This window comes from Peromyscus eremicus, chromosome 6, assembly GCF_949786415.1.
Source record: "Peromyscus eremicus chromosome 6, PerEre_H2_v1, whole genome shotgun sequence".
NCBI classification, from domain to species: Eukaryota; Metazoa; Chordata; class Mammalia; order Rodentia; family Cricetidae; genus Peromyscus; species Peromyscus eremicus.
Window position 1 is genome coordinate 25,416,885 of NC_081421.1, and position 19,629 is coordinate 25,436,513.

The window sequence follows — 19,629 nt, forward strand, 5'->3', positions numbered from 1 at the left end:
AGGTTCCACAGAGGCATTCTTACAGACATTAGGTGTGTACTGAACTTATAGTTGGCAGCCTGCTGCCCTTCTGTCTCCCTCTCTCTGACTCTGGTAATTCAGGTGGCAAAACCTGGGAAGTGTTGAGCAACACCACAAAGAGATCGCACTCCCTCCTGGTTACACTTGGTGTCGGTCGACTTGACACATGAAGAAGACGGGGTCTCAGCAGAAGAACTGCCTCCATTAGCTGGCCTATGGCATGTCTGTGGGACCATTTCTGATCATTGACTGATGCAGGAGCACCCAGCTCACTGTGGGAGGTACCATCCCCTAAGCTAGCAGGCGTGGGATGTATAAGGAAGATAGCTGAATTGTGAGGCTGGGAGCAAGCCAGGTAGTAGCATGCTTTTATGGTTCTGCTTTGGTCCCTTCCTTGAGTTCCTGAGCCTTGGCTTCCCTCCATGATGGACTGTAACTTGTAGGCTAAAATAAACCAGTTTCCTTCCCAAGTTGCTTTGGTAGGTGTTTTTACTACAGCAACAGAAAGCAACAAGGACAATCCTAGCATCAGTGTAACTAAATTGACTCACAAAGGATGTGTGTTAAGCCTTGACACGTATTTTGCTGGGAAAAAAAGCAGTGTACTAGTGGGTACAGATGCCAGTCAACTGTCATACCTGTGAGATATAACCTGGAGGCACATGGATGGGAGGAATGGACCCATTGGGTGACATCATGGGAACTTCAGCAGGTCCTGAAAGTTATAAAAACAAAATATTAATACATGAAGAGACACACATCATTCAATGTAATCACTGAGATTTTTAACGTGCCATAACTACTTAGAACCACGGGTAAAATAATTTCCTGGCTATACAAGTCGAGGAAACAAAGAAAACATACACAAAACCAGCAACAACAAGGAGAGTACAACCATCTCTATTAATATTTAACAACTCCCTAAAGGCCAGAAATCCCATAGACCAAAACTATCCTGTTAAAGCCAGGCTAACAGAATGGAACAAAAGACTTTTCCTCTTAACTTTAAAAGACATATTAGAATAGTTTACTTAAAAGACATATTAGAATAGTTCAAATCTCCTAACAAACTCCAACTCTACTTTTTAAAAAAGTATATTGCAATTAATATACACAAACACATTTTTGAAGTGAAATTTTTTAGGTTCAAAAGCTCCTATAGGCTTTGGATTTAAGATTTCATGTGATTTTTATTTTCAATAATTTATTATAACCTTCCATTAATATGAAAGGTATAAAATCCTTAAAATCCTCCAAACCTGCTAGACCCGGTAGTACAGTCCATATCCAGCTAGTTCAGCAGCTAAGGCAGAAAAAATCACAAGCTCAAGGCCTGCCTGGGCAACTTCATAAAACCCTACTTGAAAATAAAAAGCTGGGGTATTTTTTTTAAAGGGCTTGGGGTATGCCTGAGTGGTAGAACACTTGTTTAATATGTATTAAGATCCTAGGTTTAATGCCCAATATCATAAACAACAAAGTCCATTAACTATTTTGTCTGTCTCTCATTAAGCAGAGAGAAAAAATAGATCATACTCTAAAATTAGGTAACATTAAGAGTTTCATGCTGAAGAAATGTCTCCTTTTTCAAAGTAACACATTAAACTAACAGAGTTAATTCAATGAATGTTTTGTGGTTGTCTCCTCTCCCCTCAACTCTTTGTCTGGAGATGGTCTCACATTGTCCGGGCTGGTCTGAACTCCCACCCTGCCCAGGTTTATGCAACACTGAGGATCCTACCAGGGCTTTGTGCATGCTTTCCAAACACTCCACCAATGAATGCTAATCACATGATTAAGGCCATCTAATGAATGGCAAGGTTAACAGTTACCTAAAATGGAGTTTGGGTTAATGTTTCATCACAAACTAACTGCCACATACCAAAAACAACTTGACACCCTTACAAGGATCCTACAAGTCAGCCACTTCCCTACAGGTGAAGGGGCCTTAGAACTGACCTCCCACAGCTAGCTCTCATAAGGAGTTAGCAACACTCCCCTAAATGGGACCCGATCTATGGGTTTCCCTGTGAGATGACACGTCCTGGCTCCAAACACTGTGTTGTTTATTGACCTTCTCCTGGTGGGTGTCGTGCTGCTGACAGTGAAAACAGCACAGCTGGAACAAAATCCCAAAACACGATGCCACTTTACTTGGCAAAAGGAGCCAGTGCTGTCCCAGTCGCTGCATTCACAAGGGAGCGTAACGCACTTTTCACATCACAGTGTTGCAACCATGATAGGAGAGGATACGGTGGGGTGGGGAGGACTGGCGTGAGCAGGTCTCCAAGTTTGGGGGAAACAGCAGAAGGGCAGAAAGGGTGAAGGGCATCACAGAAAATTCCAAATGAGTGGTCTCGTGTGTCTGTAACCAAAAGCAAGAAGAGGGTGGCGTGCCTCACAGCTCAGTGGTGGAGCACAGGCTTAGCATTTTCAAAACCCTGAAACCTACCATGGCCCCCGTGACCAAAACAACGATCACTGTACGACACCATTTTATTTTTAATTAGAATTAAACTTGTAAGGCAACCGCTAAAGGTGTTGGTTTCCAAGTCCATCCTCCTCACCAGCTTCAGCATCTTTACCACAGCCATCAAGACATGGGAATTTCCTTTGAATCCTTATTTGAACTGATTCATTTAAAAAGAACCATGCTTTCTTTGAAATCCAAAGATCAGTGCACTTGGCTCCACAAAACAGGTTCTAGGAGCAGGAACTTCCCCTGGTCTCATACCTGTGTGCCCTTGAACAATGAACTCATTTGGCCTCTCTGAGCCTCACTTCTTAACAGCTATAAGTGAAAATAGAATGGCTACTTCATAAGGTCAGGCATAAAGATTAAATTCATTGATGCCATTGTTTTTCTCTGCTGAGTAGTATTCCATTATGTATATGTACCACATTTTGTTTATCCATTCTTCAGTTGAAGGGCATCTAGGTTGTTTCCATGTTCTGGCTATTACAAACAATGCTGATATGAACATAGCTGAACAAGTGCTCTTGTGGTGTGGTTGAGCATTAGCCAAACGAATGAAAACACATGAACTATGAACCAATGGCTGATGGGTAACCAACTGATCAGGCCCTCTGAATGGGTGAGACAGTTGATTAGCTTGATCTGTTTGGGAGGCATCCAGGCAGTGGGACCGGGTCCTGTGCTCATTGCATGAGTCGGCTGTTTGAAACCTGGGGCCTATGCAGGGTCCCTTGGCTCGGCCTGGGAGGAGGGGACTGGACCTACCTGGACTGAGTCTACCAGGTTGATCTCAGTCCGCGGGGAAGGCTTTGCCCTGGAGGAGGTGGGAATGAGGGGTGGGCTAGGGGGAAGGTGAGGGGGGCGGGAGGGGGGAGAACAAGGGAATCCGTGGCTGATATGTAGAACTGAATTGTATTGCAAAATAAAAATTAAAAAAATTTTAAAAAAAGATTAAATTCATTAATACCTGCAAAGATAGCATGAACATAATGAGTACATATCTCATTCCTATTTCACAATGCTTTTGATAATGTTTTAAAACCTTTTTTATTTTACGTGTATGTTTTGCCTACATCTATGTCTGTGTACTACATGTGTGCAGTATCTAAGGATCTCCTAGGACTCGAGTTACAGATGGTTGTGAGCCAACCAGTAGATGCTGGGACTTGAACCCAGGTCCTCTGGAAAAGCAATCAGTAGCTCTTAACCACTAAGTCATCTCTTCAGCCCAGGCTCCTTCTGGACTGCTATTTGTTGCACTCTCTTTTTTGTTATTAAATTATAAGGAATACATTCTTAAAATACCATATGTCCTTATAATATATAAAGTCAACAAGTGTACACAATGTACACTATTTACTTAATGGGCAACTCTTCCTTAACAGGCAAAATATCAAATGTTTCACAGTTCTGCAAGCCAATGAAGCATGACTTTTTGATGGGAGGAGTGTAGGGGTTCAAGACAGGGTTTCTTTGTATAGTCCAGGCTGCCCTGGAACTCACTCTGTAGAGCAGTCTAGCCTGGAACTCACAGAGATTCTCTTGACAATGCCTCCTGAGTGCTGGGATTAAAGGTGTGTGCTGCCACCACCTGGTGAGGGATGGATTTTTAATTATCACAATGCATACCAAGTTAATAATGGTCTCTTAACCCCAAGTATAACCCTGAAAACTGGTAAAGCCATTTGTGTAAATGCTAACGAGTGTAGGGCAAGCAAGTGATTTACAGCTAGAAGTGTTTTCTTCCTGGCCTTCACATCAGGAGATGCTAACCAACTTCCACATACTCGGCCTTTCTTCCTCCTAACACCATCAACAAAGCCACTGCAGGGCCATTTCAGACAAACTACAACGGCTTCTCAAACGCAACTGTATTGTGGAACCTCAGGGTTGCGCTAGCTCCTGAAGTAATCCTGGCCCCCGTAAGCCAAAGAAAGCAAGTCTCTTGCACAGTGGCACTGTGAGTCCATTGTCTTCCTCAACACTAGCCGCCCAGGGAGTCTGCCTGACCATCTGTGTTTGGGAATGCCCACATTCCACTGTCATCCCTCCCTAAGAAGCACAGGCTTGCTTTCTTCATCATCTAGAGATCAGGCTCTCTCCACTACTTTATTAGTGACTAGTGACTAGTGACTGTTAGGTCATGGACCTAGTTTTCATGGATGAAAATGGGACTCGGTCTTCATGACTGTACTGAAGTGAGTCAGGCATGATGGATACCACAGGTACAAGGGACAGAAAAGACACTGAACTCCATCAAAATTCAAACCTTTGTGCATTAGCCAGCGCCAAGAAAACAAAAACTGGAGAATGGGTAAAATGCAAATTCCATCTGATCAGAGACTTCTTTCTAGAATATAAAGAATTCTTACACGTCAACAGAAAAGAAAAAAAAAAACACACCACCTAACTTAAAGATGGGCAGAGGAACTGAACAGACATTTCTCAGAAGAATTACAAGTCACAAGCAGCCCCTGAAAATGGCTTAGCATCGTCAGTCAGGAGGGGGTTCAGATCAAACCCCAGTAGAATGCCTCCTGACACCCCAGCAACAGCCATGTTAACATAGATGGGGGTGGAGAGGATGTGTGTCGGGACAGAGAAACTAGAACTTCGTATATTGCTGAGGAGAATCAAAGTGAGAGCTGGAACACTACTTCCTCTTAATGTTAAGCACAATACTATCTTAGGACCTGATGTCTACTTGAAGCTAACTTGGTTTACACGGTGAGTTCCAAGCCAGCCAGAGCTAGGTAACACGTTTATGGATTCCCCTACTGATTATATACCCCAAAAGAACTAAAGCAGGTACTCAAATAAATACGTGCATTGGCATGCTCACAGTAGCACTGCTCACAAGAGGCACAACCAAAATATCTGCTGGGAGATGAATAGGCCAGTAAAACGTGTGGTGTCCAAACAATGCAATTGCATCATCTATAAAAGGGAATCAGCACTGCCACACAATGAGTGGCTGAACCTTGGAAACATTTCGTTAAAGTCACCACTGTCATACTATATGTGATTCTAATGACATGAAACATGAGAAAGAAAAGTCAATCCATAGAGGGACACCGGTTATAGTTCAGTGAGTGATTGCTTGCTGACCATGTGTGAGGTTCTGGGTTTGATCTCCAGTATGTAAGTAATAACAAAATAATTAATCCACACAGGCAGAACTGATTGATGGGTGTCAAGAGTAGGGACAGGGTGAGGGAAACAGAAGAGGACCGGAGGGTTAAAGAACACCTGCCCAATAGGTAGAGTTTCTTCTGCAGAGATGAAAATGTTCTAAAACTAGACAGAGATGGTAGTTACATAGCACAGTGACTAGGTAAATGCCAAGAAACTAAAAATAACTATACATGCATTCACCTCACTGAAAAGTAGTAATATTAATAATAAAACATTATTCATATAACCAATGACAGGTAAGACAACAGAACTGAATATAAAAGACAGAGCATATTGGGACAATGCCATTTCCAAACACTGCTATGCAGAGATGGGTAGATACATCCCATCTACAAGCAGCTAAGGGCTTCAGGACGGGCACACAGATATGAAAACGAGGCCTCCAACACTGATGCACGCTCATGTCCCCTCAGAGCATCACTCAGAAGATAGGCACTGACCAGCAAAATGAAGGCATACTGCTCTCTCCAACATACATTCCCAAAGATGAAAAGTTGACTTGCAGAACACAGCCCTATCCTTACGGAAGCTTGTGTTTGTGTCTGGCCTCTGCTGCTACAGCTCCCCCAAGAGGAGAGCACCTGCTAATTCCAAGGGTCGTCCTGAGGACGGGATAGCGGGACTCAACAGCCCCTCTGCAAAAAGTGCTGACTCGGCAACTTTAATACTGCATCTAAGAGAGGGGCAAATGATGTGAACAAAGAGGATTCCAGCAGAATTACTGGCCATAAAAGCCAAGACAGCAAGTAACCTGTTTTGTCCTTCATATATTTTTCTCCCAATATTTCTATCTTTTAGCTGCAAAATTATATCCTGTTTTAAGTAGATAAAATATACAAATATGTAAATTACAATTTAGATAACAAGAAACAAAAATAGAAAAAGTGGTTGCTTCCCTTCATTTTGGTATCTATCCCCATATCCCTAATCATAACTTCCTCTCTCCCCACATTCCCTGTTCCTTGGTCTAGTTTCTAGGAAATCTTCGAGAGTGGGTGTGCCTAACTTTCTCAGTGTGCTAGGACAGCTGAATGTGTGAAAGGGTCAGCCCTTGCTTTCTGAAAGTGGATCTCCTACACTGAACATTGGCTTTAGGACAAAAATTCCTCCTCTGGCTCAACCACTGTCCTTAAAAGCAAATGACCATAACAGTAAATCCTTCCCAGAGCTTCCTCCTGAAGTAAATCAGTACCAAGAACTAACGCAGAGCTGGGCAGGGAATTCAGACACGTCACTACCATCTTCTCTTCTCAGAAGACGGGGCTCAGGGTCCACGGTCTGTCTACCATCTTCTCTTCTCAGAAGACAGGGCTCAGGGTCCACGGTCTGTCTACCATCTTCTCTTCTCAGAAGACAGGGCTCAGGGTCCATGGTCTGTCTACCATCTTCTCTTCTCAGAAGATGGGGTTCAGGGTCCAGGGTCTGTCTGCCATCTTCTCTTCTCAGAAGACAGGGTTCAGGGTCCAGGGTCTGTCTACCATCTTCTCTTCTCAGAAGACAGGGCTCAGGAAGACAGGGCTCAGGGTCCAGGGTCTGTCTGCCGTCTTCTCTTCTCAGAAGACAGGGCTCAGGGTCCAGGGTCTGTCTACCATCTTCTCTTCTCAGAAGACAGGGTTCAGAGTCCATGGTCTGTCTACCATCTTCTCTTCTCAGAAGACAGGACTCAGGGTCCAGGGTCTGTCTGCCGTCTTCTCTTCTCAGAAGACAGGGCTCAGGGTCCAGGGTCTGTCTGCCATCTTCTCTTCTCAGAAGATGGGGCTCAGGGTCCATGGTCTGTCTACCACCTTCTCTTCTTAGAAGACAGGGCTCAGGGTCCAGGGTCTGTCTGCCGTCTTCTCTTCTCAGAAGACGGGGCTCAGGGTCCAGGGTCTGTCTGCCATCTTCTCTTCTCAGAAGACGGGGCTCAGGGTTCATGGTCTACCTGCTGTCAGTTTAAAACCTAAGTTTTCTTCCAAAGCACCCCTCTAATAATTGAGTTGCAAAACAAGTTCAAAGGCAACAAAAGACCAGGGATTAGCTCTCACATAAGACTTGGAGCTCAAATCCCAACTTCCTTTAGCTTAAATAAACTCAAGACATCTATCTAAAAAACTTTTTATCAAGTAGCTTAGACTTCAGTGTTTTAGAATAATCTACATAGTTTCTGTGTGAATATGCACTACTATAATACATTAGTTAATATTTTATTGATTTCAGTTCAATAAACATTTATTATGCAAGATGTGGAAAGAACAGTCACCCAGATTCCATAAGAGATCCATAAAAACAAACAACTACCACACAAGGCTCAGCTTTTTTTTTTTTTTTTTTTTTTAAGAGGCAAACAGCTTTGGTGCTGCAGGGTAGCAATTACTCTCACGGTAGTTGAGGAACATTTAAAACCCTCACACTGGCAGTGAATGGTAAGGAGTTGGTGAGCCGTTCACTGCAATGCACATTGTGTTAACACAGGTTTGAAAGAACCGATTTAAATTCAGAACTACAGATACAAAGCTTTAAGACTGTCAAAGAGATCAGGTCCCAGGCAGGAGCCTGTAACTCAATCTTGAACTTGTTTTTTTTTTTTTTCAAACTCCCTTTGACGCTCTGTTGAATTCAGCACACCTTTGTTACACCCAATGTGAGGGTCAGGCTATGCAGGAAGCCAAGGGTACAGTGACATTAAGAGGAGCATTTCCACTCCTGCCTGGGGGAAAGGACTGCGAAATGAGCCAGGCACGGTGCAAAGAGCCATGCAAGGAAGGAAGGGCCGTTTGGAACCCTGCTTTTGCCCTGAGGTTTGTGACAGACACTGTGTCACAGCATGGACTGGACTTACAGTCCAGATGTCTCAAGCAGATGTTCTTGGTGTGTCTATGCAACAAAAATGATGAAAGAGTAAGGTAGAAGACCCAAGTGAAAAGGTACAGGTTGATTTTTGGAACAATGAAAGACAGTTCATTCTCACTTCCAACCTGAATCAAGTTGGTTCCTGAGATCTTGGGGCCCTGCTCTTCATGCTCTCTGAATCTGAGTTAGGAACAAGATTCACCTGCACTATGCAGGCAAAACATCTGGCACCATCTTACCAGCCGTGGTTGTCAACAGTACTGAAATTCAGACTTCCTGGGTTGGTCTTCCGTGGTAGACTGGGGATGGAATATGTCCATGGATGTACCTGTTTATATGTGAGCCAGGACCCGGTAAGCTTCAACTCTCTGAAGAGTGGCACAAACACAACTCAGTAATACTGAGGAAGGGTTTCTGATGGATAATTCATATCTACAATCCCTATGAGTACAAATCACAACTGAGACAAAAGCATTTCCAAGCCATGCCCAAGTGTGAGTGTGTGTCCATCTGTCCTTGCATCAGGGATGTGTGCACACAGTACATATGGCTGTGTGGGTATACACATGTGGAAGCCTGAGACTGGTATTGCCTAATCATTCTCCCCCTTAAATACTGAGTTACAGTCTCTCACTTGATGGCTGATTCAGCTAGTGTAGCTTGCCCACTTGCCATGGGAATTCCCTACCTCCACTGTCCAAATGCTGGGGTTACAAGTGGGCGGCCATGCCTACACATCATCTATGTGAGTACTAGAGATCAGACTTGTGAGCCCCAGTTTAAAGCCAGCCCTTCCCAGGATGTTTTGTCTGCTGCCAACTGGGGTATCAGGTAGAAAGGTGCTCCCCACACACCACGCAGTGTAGAGGACCATTCACTGTTCCGCCACCAGCAAATTCAAGGGAGGTCTCTGGGAAAGGTGGGAAGAAACGGTGGGAGAATTCCTAGTGGAACTCTCTAGTCATCTTACACAATGTAAAAACTTCCCAACATTGCCCCTACCAAATAAGGCTATTTAAATTACATTTGAATCACATCATGAGATAAAATGCAAACAGTGTTGTTAAAGAATACTATTCAAGTTTATAATTTGGGGAACAGAGAATCAAAAAGACAGACTGTTCATCGTAGGGCAACTCAGGAGAGCTATGCTAGGCCATCGTGAAAGCAGAGCCCACCGTGGCCCTGTGTGTTTGGGGCTCTGGAGGGAGGTGCTGTCATTCTCTCCCGCCAGCTTCCTCCACTCTCTGGAAGGGTTACACAAGGGAAGGAGGCGCAGGGCTGTGGCTCACTTGGTAGAATGTCTCCCTAGCACGAAAGAAGCCTGGGTTTCACCCTAGGACTGCATAAACAAGGCACAGAAGGCCATTCCTGTAATCCCAGCACTCGGGGTACACACAAGAAGCCTAGGATTCAAGGTTACTTGACTACATAGCAAGTTCCAGGCTAGCAAGCGTTATATGAAACCTTGTATCAAAAGAGAGGGAGGCTGGATGGTGGTGGGGAATGCCTTTAATCCCAGCACTTGGATCACTGTGACTTCGAGGCCAGCCTGGTCTACAAAGCGAGTTCCAGGACAGCCAGGGTTACAACAGAGAAACCCTGTCTCGAAAAAAACAAAACAAAAAACAAAAAAAAAGCCCGTGCTTTGCTTACATACAAGCACCCACTGTCACTAATGGGAGCTGTCCTTCAACCAAAGCCCAGTAACTTTCTAAAATGAACTTAAAGTTTTACAAAGGCATTTCGCTTGCTAATAAACATTCTCTGAGCTGCCCACTGGCCACGACCTGCTAATAATTGTATGTAATTTGCATCTCGGCCTTTCCTAAGCCACACAGAATAAGCCAGCAAGAAAATGAGAGTTCCTCTCATCAGACCACGTTTACACAGCCAGGGCTTCAGGGTCTGAGTGTGAAAGGGGGTGGAGCTGACTGAGGACTGCATTGACGAGCACTAGCAAGCAGGCTGGACGCTGCATCTCCTCAGTGCCTGAAGTCAGGTGCATACCTCCAGCTAAACGTGGTGATGCGGGGCAAGGCCCGAAAGGCCTAGGGAGCTGACGGGCCACCTCCTCAGTGACAGGACGCCTGACGCAGTTCTGTGGCTGCACGAAAGCCACTTTCCCATCCTGGCACACTGTTCCCTAGACCTCAGAAACAATTCTTCCCAATCGGTTGCAGCTTCCCTTTCAACAGCCAGCCCCACGAGGCAGGCATGGAGACTCAAGCCGCCAACACCAGCACTTGGGGGACTGAGGCACAACTGCCATCCAGTTTTGCCTGGGAGAAAAGGAACCCAGTGGTTTCCATGGTTCCTCTGGGTGACCAGCTTCTGAAAGCACTGACCTCACTTAGTTCCACAGATTCTAGAAAAGGGCTGTCGGCCGTTACTCCCTAAAACGCTTCCTGCTATCACGCTCAGGTGCTCGTCATATCAGAATTTGAGGCCCTCATGTTGACTACCAGACTCCTAGGTCCACTCTTTTTTCATAAATTACCCATCTATCCCTCCACCCCAACATGACCAAATGTCCCACTAGTTTTGATACAGACATTCCTGTGTCAATTCAGAGGGATGAGCAACAAGGAGGAACACAATAACCTGTGGACCGGGAGACAGCTTGGTGGATACAGCACTTGCCTGATGACCCTAGTCAGATTCCCTGGAGCCCACATAAGAGCTGGAGCCACAGCTCGTAAGGAAGATGCAGGGTGGACACCAGAGAGTCTCCAGAGCTTCGGGGCTAGACAGCCTGGCTGCTGTGATGGCAAAAAGACCTTGTCTCTAAACAACATGGAGAGGTGAGGGCGGACACCTAAAAGCTGTCCTTCGACCTCCACACATACATCACACAATACACACGCACACACATTCGCACATCACACATACAACAATGCACACATAAAAGAACAACAAACTACACGAACACTATAAAAATGAGCACATTCAGAAGCCTGTAAGTAGAGTTTATTTGTAGTTCCTTTAAGCCCAATAAGCTGAGTCTTAATTTCAGTATAATATTTTAAAATGGAGAAGAAAAAAATAACAAAACATTAGTAGAGTGCCATAAATTTTGTCCTGTTAATGGGTATTTAATTTAATATACTTCAACTAACAGAGATGAGTATAATGTGTCTAAAAACAGTTCTCTAGCTTTCCTTATAATAAATCAATTACTGTACTTCCATAGCAACAGAAGAGGATTTTATATAATATAAAATACTAAGCACTATATTAAGAAGTCTGTGCAGTTATTGCATTTCTTTCTATGATTATTAGCTCCTTGTGATAGTTCAATACAAAATACTATGAGCCTAAGTGCAAAACAGACAAGTGATAAAAATCTTTCAGAAAATTATTTGTGCATGTGTATATGAGCATGCAAGTGTGTGTGTCTGTGGGATGTATTGATGTACTCATGGGTTCTATACACAGGCATGTGTGTGTCTGTGGGATGTATTGATGTACTCACATTGTTCTATACACATGCATGTGTGTGCCAGTGGGATGTATTGATGTACTCATGGGTTCTATACACATGCATGTGTGTGTCTGTGGGATGTATTGATGTACTCACATTGTTCTATACACATGCATGTGTGTGCCAGTGGGATGTATTGATGTACTCATGGGTTCTATATGCATGCATGTGTGTGTCTGTGGGATGTATTGATGTACTCATGGGTTCTATACACATGCAAGTGTGTGTCTGTGGGATGTATTGATATACTCACGTGGTTCTATACGCATGCAAGTGTGTGTCTGTGGGATGTATTGATGTACTCACATGGTTCTATACGCATGCATGTGTGTGTCTGTGGGATGTATTGATATACTCACGTGGTTCTATACGCATGCAAGTGTGTGTCTGTGGGATGTATTGATGTACTCACATGGTTCTATACGCATGCATGTGTGTGTCTGTGGGATGTACTGATGTACTCACATGGTTCTATACGCATGCATGTGTGTGTCTGTGGGATGTATTGATGTACTCACATGGTTCTATACGCATGCATGTGTGTGTCTGTGGGATGTATTGATATACTCACATGGTTCTATATGCATGCAAGTGTGTGTCTGTGGGATGTATTGATGTACTCACGTGGTTCTATACACAGGCATGTGTGTGGGGGGGATGTATTGATGTACTCACGTGGTTCTATACGCATGCAAGTATATGTCTGTGGGATGTATTGATGTACTCACATGGTTCTATACGCATGCATGTGTGTGTCTGTGGGATGTATTGATGTACTCATGTGGTTCTATACACATGCATGTGTGTTTCTGTGGGATGTATTGATGTACTCACGTGGTTCTATACGCATGCATGTGTGTGTCTGTGGGATGTATTGATGTACTCACGTGGTTCTATACGCATGCATGTGTGTTGTGCCGAGATCAGTAAGTCAATTCAAAGTGTCTTTCTTGATCTCTTTCTGCCTGGTTTTCTGAGAAAGGGTATCACTGAGGCTGCTGCTCTGTCTGAGGGTGGACAATATGTGCACCTAGCCTATGACAGTTCTAAGTGCACAGTCACCTAGTTCAGCTACTCCTGCCCTTCAGATTCTCTGAATCTGTACTTCACTGCGCTCTGCTTCTCTTCATCCCCAGAGTCCATATCACAGTGTTCTTAGTAATGTCAGCCACAGGAAAGACAAGTTCTCCAAAACAGACAGGCTTCAAAGGGAGCTAAAACCAAGTCTTGTCCTTAAAGGCACAGGGTAGAGCATGTGAATGCTGGGGTTCTGCTAAGCTAGTAGTACTTCAACTTTACTAAATTCATTACGGTAAAATAATTTATAGATCTGAGAAGGTACAGCCTATCAAAATCTGGTAAACAAAGGCAGACTGAAGCAATGGTAAACTCACTTTCTCACACACAAACTGTGTGTGTGTGTGTGTGTGTGTGTGTGTGTGTGTGTGTGTTTTCAAGCCTGATACATGACACACAGGCTGTTCCGGTCCCTCTTCTCCCCTTGCACACTGTACTGCTTATTTCCCAGCGTCTCTCATTGTGGGGCGAGACACTGTGGGGGGTTGCATGAATGAACGTGGGAGTAAAACAAACTGGCGAGAATAAAAGGCTTTCAAATGTTTTGTTCTCAAAAATTGATCTGAACTCAAACAATGACTGAGTCCTGGATGTTTCTGGTAGTGCCTGCCCATGTAGCATTGTGTACTGCACTGCAGCCTTGGTTCTGAATCCACAGCTTTGCCCTGGGCATGCCATCATGCCACCCAATGCCAACAACACTGCCTGGAACGCCCAGGCTCAGACCGGAAACTAAAGCAGATGAAGAACTGTGGTGAGCTCAATGAATGAACAGTTTTCTACTATTATAGGAACACAACGGTCTAATTATGGGAAAGACTTTATATTTTCCCACCAAAAATCTTCAGCATGTGAGTATGGAATCAGCGTATGTTTGCACTGCACTGTATTAGCATGCTTGGTTTTTAAAACCCTTGTTTGGATTGTTGATTTGAGTTTCACTTTGAAAATGTTAGTAAATTATGGTTTGGGATTAGAACAGAATTTTCAACCATTTCTGAATTGGCTCTAAACACATTTCTGCCACTCTGTACTATGTATTTATGTGTTAATGTCTGCATTGACAATTTTTAAAATAAAAGTATCAATCAACTATAAAAAGCCTGGAAGGTACTTATATGTAAGGCAGTATCAAATATTCAGCCAGCCTAATTCTTTATTTGGAAAAAAAGTGTTATCTATTTCATTAATATGCACATTTGCTTGTCTTAAATGGTAAAATTATATGCACACTGAAGAATTCTTTAAATAATTTTTTACCAGTTAATGTCTGGTTTGTATCCCTGGTTTAAATACCTATGTACCCAAGGTTGTGTAAAATTCTCTGATAAGAAGGATCAAGAGAGGAAAACATTTTTAAAAAACCTAGTTTACTTGATGCTCATTAGGGAGTGAACAACAATAACACCATAAAGCATTTCCATTTCTACTTTTCAGTGGCTACAATACCAAGTAATACTCAACAAAACTCTTCCAATTTCTTCAGGTTTTCATGCAAATTAGTATCCTGACTGCCTCTGCAGATGAAACCCACACTTAGCTGGAAGGCCAACTAGCAGCTAAGAGCACTACTGTAACAGCCTTGTGTGGAACTTGGAGAGCTGGAGCTGGTGGGGCTGGTGGAGGAGGTTACCTTTCCTCCGTAGTTCAGAAACAGGTCCAAATGGGCATAAGCAGGTCCAAGATACAAAGTAAGACTAGAAACCAACAAAGGAAAGCTCAAAGCAAAGATTCCAGCAGAAAATGATGGCTTCTTTCTATGCTATAATTTCTCTTTCAAAAGACAAAACTTGAAAATAAATCAGTTTAGTGCAAAACATCTAAAGAATTTCTTTGTATTCAACAAATTTGCAAAAACAAATTCAGATACCATGCTCATAAATTATATTAAAAAAATCACAATTTATTATGGTCTAATTTTTTTACTATGGATTTTTTTGGACTGGATTACAGAAAATACATTCCACAACACACTTCAGTTTCTGATGAGTTCCTAGAAATACATTAATGTTCGATTTACGTTTTCCATACACAGCAATTTGGGAACCTAATCCCCTGCATGGATGCCACAAGACTTCCTTGACAGGTGCTCACAAGAATGCCACACATGTAATTCAGAAAGTTATCTCACACCAGCCAAGTTCAGTTGTCCCTTGACAAGAGCTAGTTATACTATCCAATAATCATGACTGTGCAGTACTAAAAACAGTCTGAAAAATTCCTCTCTCTCTCTCTCTCTCTCTCTCTCTCTCTCTCTCTCTCTCTCTCTCTCTCTCCCCACACACACACACATACACACACACAACCTTATGCACATATTCTATTCTCATTCTATCATCATGTAAAATACATGATTGCACAATTTACAATCCATATATATTACTTCATGTGTATACACACCCACACACCCACACCCACACCCACACACACACACACATCCCTCCTGACTTTATTCTCAGATACTTTATAATGATTAATTTATTTGAAGCTCAAAATCAAACTGCCAATTAGCTCTGAGCAAAACGAAATGGCCAGCTCTACCTATCAACTGCAACACAAGTCAATTTATAACAAAAGACAGGGAATGAGCTAAGCAGAAACTTACTTCCATAATAAAAACAGAAAGACTGATTCGCCTACTGAACAGAGTATTTAAAGTGATCTTAGCTTCATAAATGCTCGATTCTGAGTATCAACAGACCTAAAACCTATGGTGAAGTACACATTCCAGGGGGTCAAGGGAAGATGACTAAAGTCCTGGTTGAGAAACGTACAGTGGTCTTGGCTGACCAGTCCCCACGGCACAGCAGCAGCACAGACAGCAACCCACAGACTTCACCTCAAACTCCACCCAGGCACGTTATCAAACCTGTCTCTATGCCTCAGTCTCCCCCTAAAGTGAAGAAATTGATACAGGTTGAGATCCCTAATCCAAAGTGTTCTAAAATCTAAAATGTTCCAAGGTCAAAAATGTGTGAGCATTGATGGTGCTTTAAAAGGTCTAGATTTTGCATTTTCAGATCAGGGATGCTCAGTTAGTAAAGTACACACATTATTTAAAACTCGGATATTTCAACTATTTCTGGTCCCGAGCATTTAGGATGAGGAACACCCCCCCCACCCCACCCCCTACCCCCGTAGAATCAGTCTCTCAAGATCGGCACTGTTGAAGGGAATGAGTTGGCACGCATCAGGTGCTCACATGCTCGGCCTGCCAGGACAGCTAGCTGGTGTCATCATCGTGGCCCCACAGCTGGAGCAGACTACCCTCTCCACGCCTAATAGACACAGTCCAGATACAAGCCATTAAGGTTTTGGATCTGCACATTTCCAGGTACAGGTAGTACTAGATAAGGAGTAAGGTACAGAAAACCAAAGAAGTAAATGCTGTGTCAATGGAGTGAGCCAAGAACTCTGTTTACATCAGCTGAGCTCATCAACAGTGAGAATTCACTGATGAGTCCAGGCAGTATATTTTATTGCTGAATGAGACTCCCCTCTTCCACTCATAAAACTATGTGGATCTTGCAGTCAACTACAGAAAGCCCTCTGTGTTTTCTCCACTATGCCAAGCAAAGCTTGCCCAGTGCATAACAGGTCAAAATTCAGTAAGCACCTTGTTGTGTGCTCCCAGAAAGAGTCTATAAACGGGACTGATGCTCCTTCCCCATTCAACAAGATTTCTCAAGTTTAAAACCCAAAACGATGGCTGACCATCAGGAATGACTACGTTTTTCCACAAACCAAGATCTCAATTTACTTAGTAAATACTAGTTTACCAGAACATACAGTTACCATAGACTTCAGTACAGAATGTGACAACAGAAAATGTATTTCGTCTTCACTCTTTTGTACACAGTAGGTTTGGACTCTGCAATATAAAGGGTGTTTACAGAGCAACAGGAACTCCTTCCTATCAGTCAGCCTTCACGCCTGAGAATTAGTCAGGCGTGATGAAACCAATCACCTACTCGGTAGTACCCGACAAGTGTATTCCATGCTGTGGGAAGTACTACTGTGCTCTGGGGTGCGCCAGATTCAAGTGAGCAGACAAACACCGTTCCTTGGAAGATGCCTGCAGGAAGTTTTATTTTGCTTAGGAGAAACTGGGACTATTGTCACAATTCTATTTGCCAAAAGAGCTGTTTTATTACAAAAACTGGCTACAAGGGGCTAGCAGAAGGGCGTTTAAGTGGCGCTGTCTCTTCCTCCCTCCCCTCCACTCCTTTCTCGCTGCCCTGAGAAGTGCCTCTGCCGCGTGTTTGGCTTCTAGGGGCCTGATGAGATCCTGGATGCTGCAGTGAATGCCGGGGCCTGAAAGAAATAGTTCTCTCTCCTTCTCTTTGCATCAGAAATTCTGAACACAAGAGGATCCATTCAAGGCATGATGGAGTGCCTCACAGAGGCGGCAATATGTTCCCAGTTGGCAAACAGAGACCTGTTTGGACAGTGAGTACAGCCATCCACTCAGCAAACATCAGCTTTCCGATGAGTTCACAGGAGAAAGAAGGAGATGCTGTAAGCCCCCTTTTCAGGCTCCAACTCCAATTTGGGACAATCTTTCTAAACAAAATGCCTTTGTTCCCAAAGTCACAATTCAGTGGGTCCCAACTGCTTTCCTAGAAACTACGTCCATCTATTCACAACAGCATTTGAGCCAAAAATCATTTGTAAAGCTCTGAAAGCATGAGAAAGTGATGGGAACCACCCCGCTTTCCATCTGTATAATAAATAGACAAGCACTGACTAGGAAGCTATAGGCTGCAGCTAGAAAGGAAGGCAGCACAGTGACCTCTCCAGATCTGGGGGTGCTGCACGCTGAGGAACAGAAGATCAGAGGAAAAATGAGCACGTGAAACCACAAACTTCCGGCCGGGTTAGGCTCCTCTGTGGATGTACTTCCTCTTTCCCTACAGGTTTTCAGAAGAAAAATCCTTACAGTTTTATTAAAATGGTCAGTTCTGAAAGACCGCAACATTGGATAAGAGCCCTCCCTGTTCAGCCAGATTTTCACCAAATCCTCCATGACACAAGCAAATGGACACAGAGCAGACACACTTGCCTGGGCTCTCTCCCCAGGCTGGGCATGGCTTGCTACTGTGACCAATGTACCAGTGACAGAAGCCTGTCACAATGACATTTTTATTAGCATAAATGCAAGGACCAAAGTTCGGACAAACTAGAGACGGAGCTCGGTGGGTGAGCACTTGCCCAGCACTCACAGGCTCTGGGCTCAGTCGCCAGCACTGTAAACAAGCAAACAAGAATTTTAAAAGCTTTCATCTGAAAATAGGGACAATGTTAGAGGAGGAGAGAAGAAAGAAAGGCCGTGTCTTACAGGGTATAAGAGTACCCAAGGTCTTTAATATATTCTCATTATAAGGGTTGATTCTCCATCAATACAATGTGTAAAGGGAAAGTCAGAACCCAGACAACTCCTCACAAATGTATTTAATGTATTTTACTAATTGGAAAGCAACTGTAGTTCAGTGGCCTGCTTTTATACAGATCACAAGCAAATAGTTTTCATATTTTTAAAGAACTATTTAAAAAATACAGAATATATGCATCAGAGACTACATGTCTACAAAGCAGGATATTTTCTTGCCCTTGCCAGAATGAGCTTGCCAATCCCTGTGCTAAGCCACTACAAGCATCTTAAATAATAATTCCTGGTTCTGCTGGAGACAAATGAATAACGTGTTTTCAAATAATGCCTGTCAGGGTCAGAGGCCTGCGCCTTGGAGAAGATGAAATACTGGAGTTAGAACGGAAGGCCCAGCCAGAAATCCACTCACTCAGCAACAGGCAGTTATTAAGACAACTCTAAGACTTCACAATAAGGCAAACCTTTCATCCTCTGGGAAGAGACCCGATAAATCCTACAACTTGCAGGATTCTTGGCTTATAACAGCCAGGGGAAAACTGCTTGCCTTTACACTAACCTGAGTGAGTCCAAGGCTGCGAAGGAAGTGTAACAAGAGGCGGGAAGGACTTAAGGTATTGCCTGGAGTTCACTTGTTTTCTTGGAGAACACACCAGAGGAAACACGGACCGAACAGGGAAATATCCAAGGACAGCGCTCTGTCAATTACACCGTCCCCTCCCGTAAGATGCACACAGCATCCTCATACAGACCGGTCTGTGTCTGTCTGGGTATCTTTGAACATCTATGCATGTGAAGGCAGGCATGAAAGTGCATATGTAGAAGACAGAGGAAAGCCTTGGGTGTCTGTCCTCACCTCGAATCACTTGAGATGGGACCCCGTTACCTTGCTGTTGAGTGCACCAGACTGCCTGACCTATTCCGGTCAGAGCTTCCGGTCTCTGCCTGTTGGACCTGTCTCTGTCTCCCATCTCTCTACAGAAGCCCCGAGACTACAGCTTTTGTGAGGGCCCTGGGGTTTCAGATTCTGGACCTTACGATTGCAGGCAAGTACTTTTACCCACTGAAGCCTCTCTCTATATCCTACAGTCAATTTTTAGAAACTAATGATATATACACATATGTATGTACAGATATATGTATACATGCATATGTATGAAA

At 43.6% G+C, this 19,629-nt stretch overlaps 1 protein-coding gene across 6 annotated transcripts in view; it reads right to left on the minus strand.

Annotated features, from left to right (window-relative positions):
- Fndc3b (fibronectin type III domain containing 3B) overlaps positions 1-19,629 on the minus strand; it is a 300,773-nt gene that overhangs the window by 136,899 nt on the left and 144,245 nt on the right. For all 6 annotated transcript variants that reach the window (XM_059265284.1, XM_059265285.1, XM_059265288.1 and 3 more), the window contains one exon: positions 660-736. In XM_059265284.1, the coding sequence (XP_059121267.1) occupies positions 660-736 (77 nt within the window). The remainder of the gene's footprint in view (positions 1-659; positions 737-19,629) is intronic.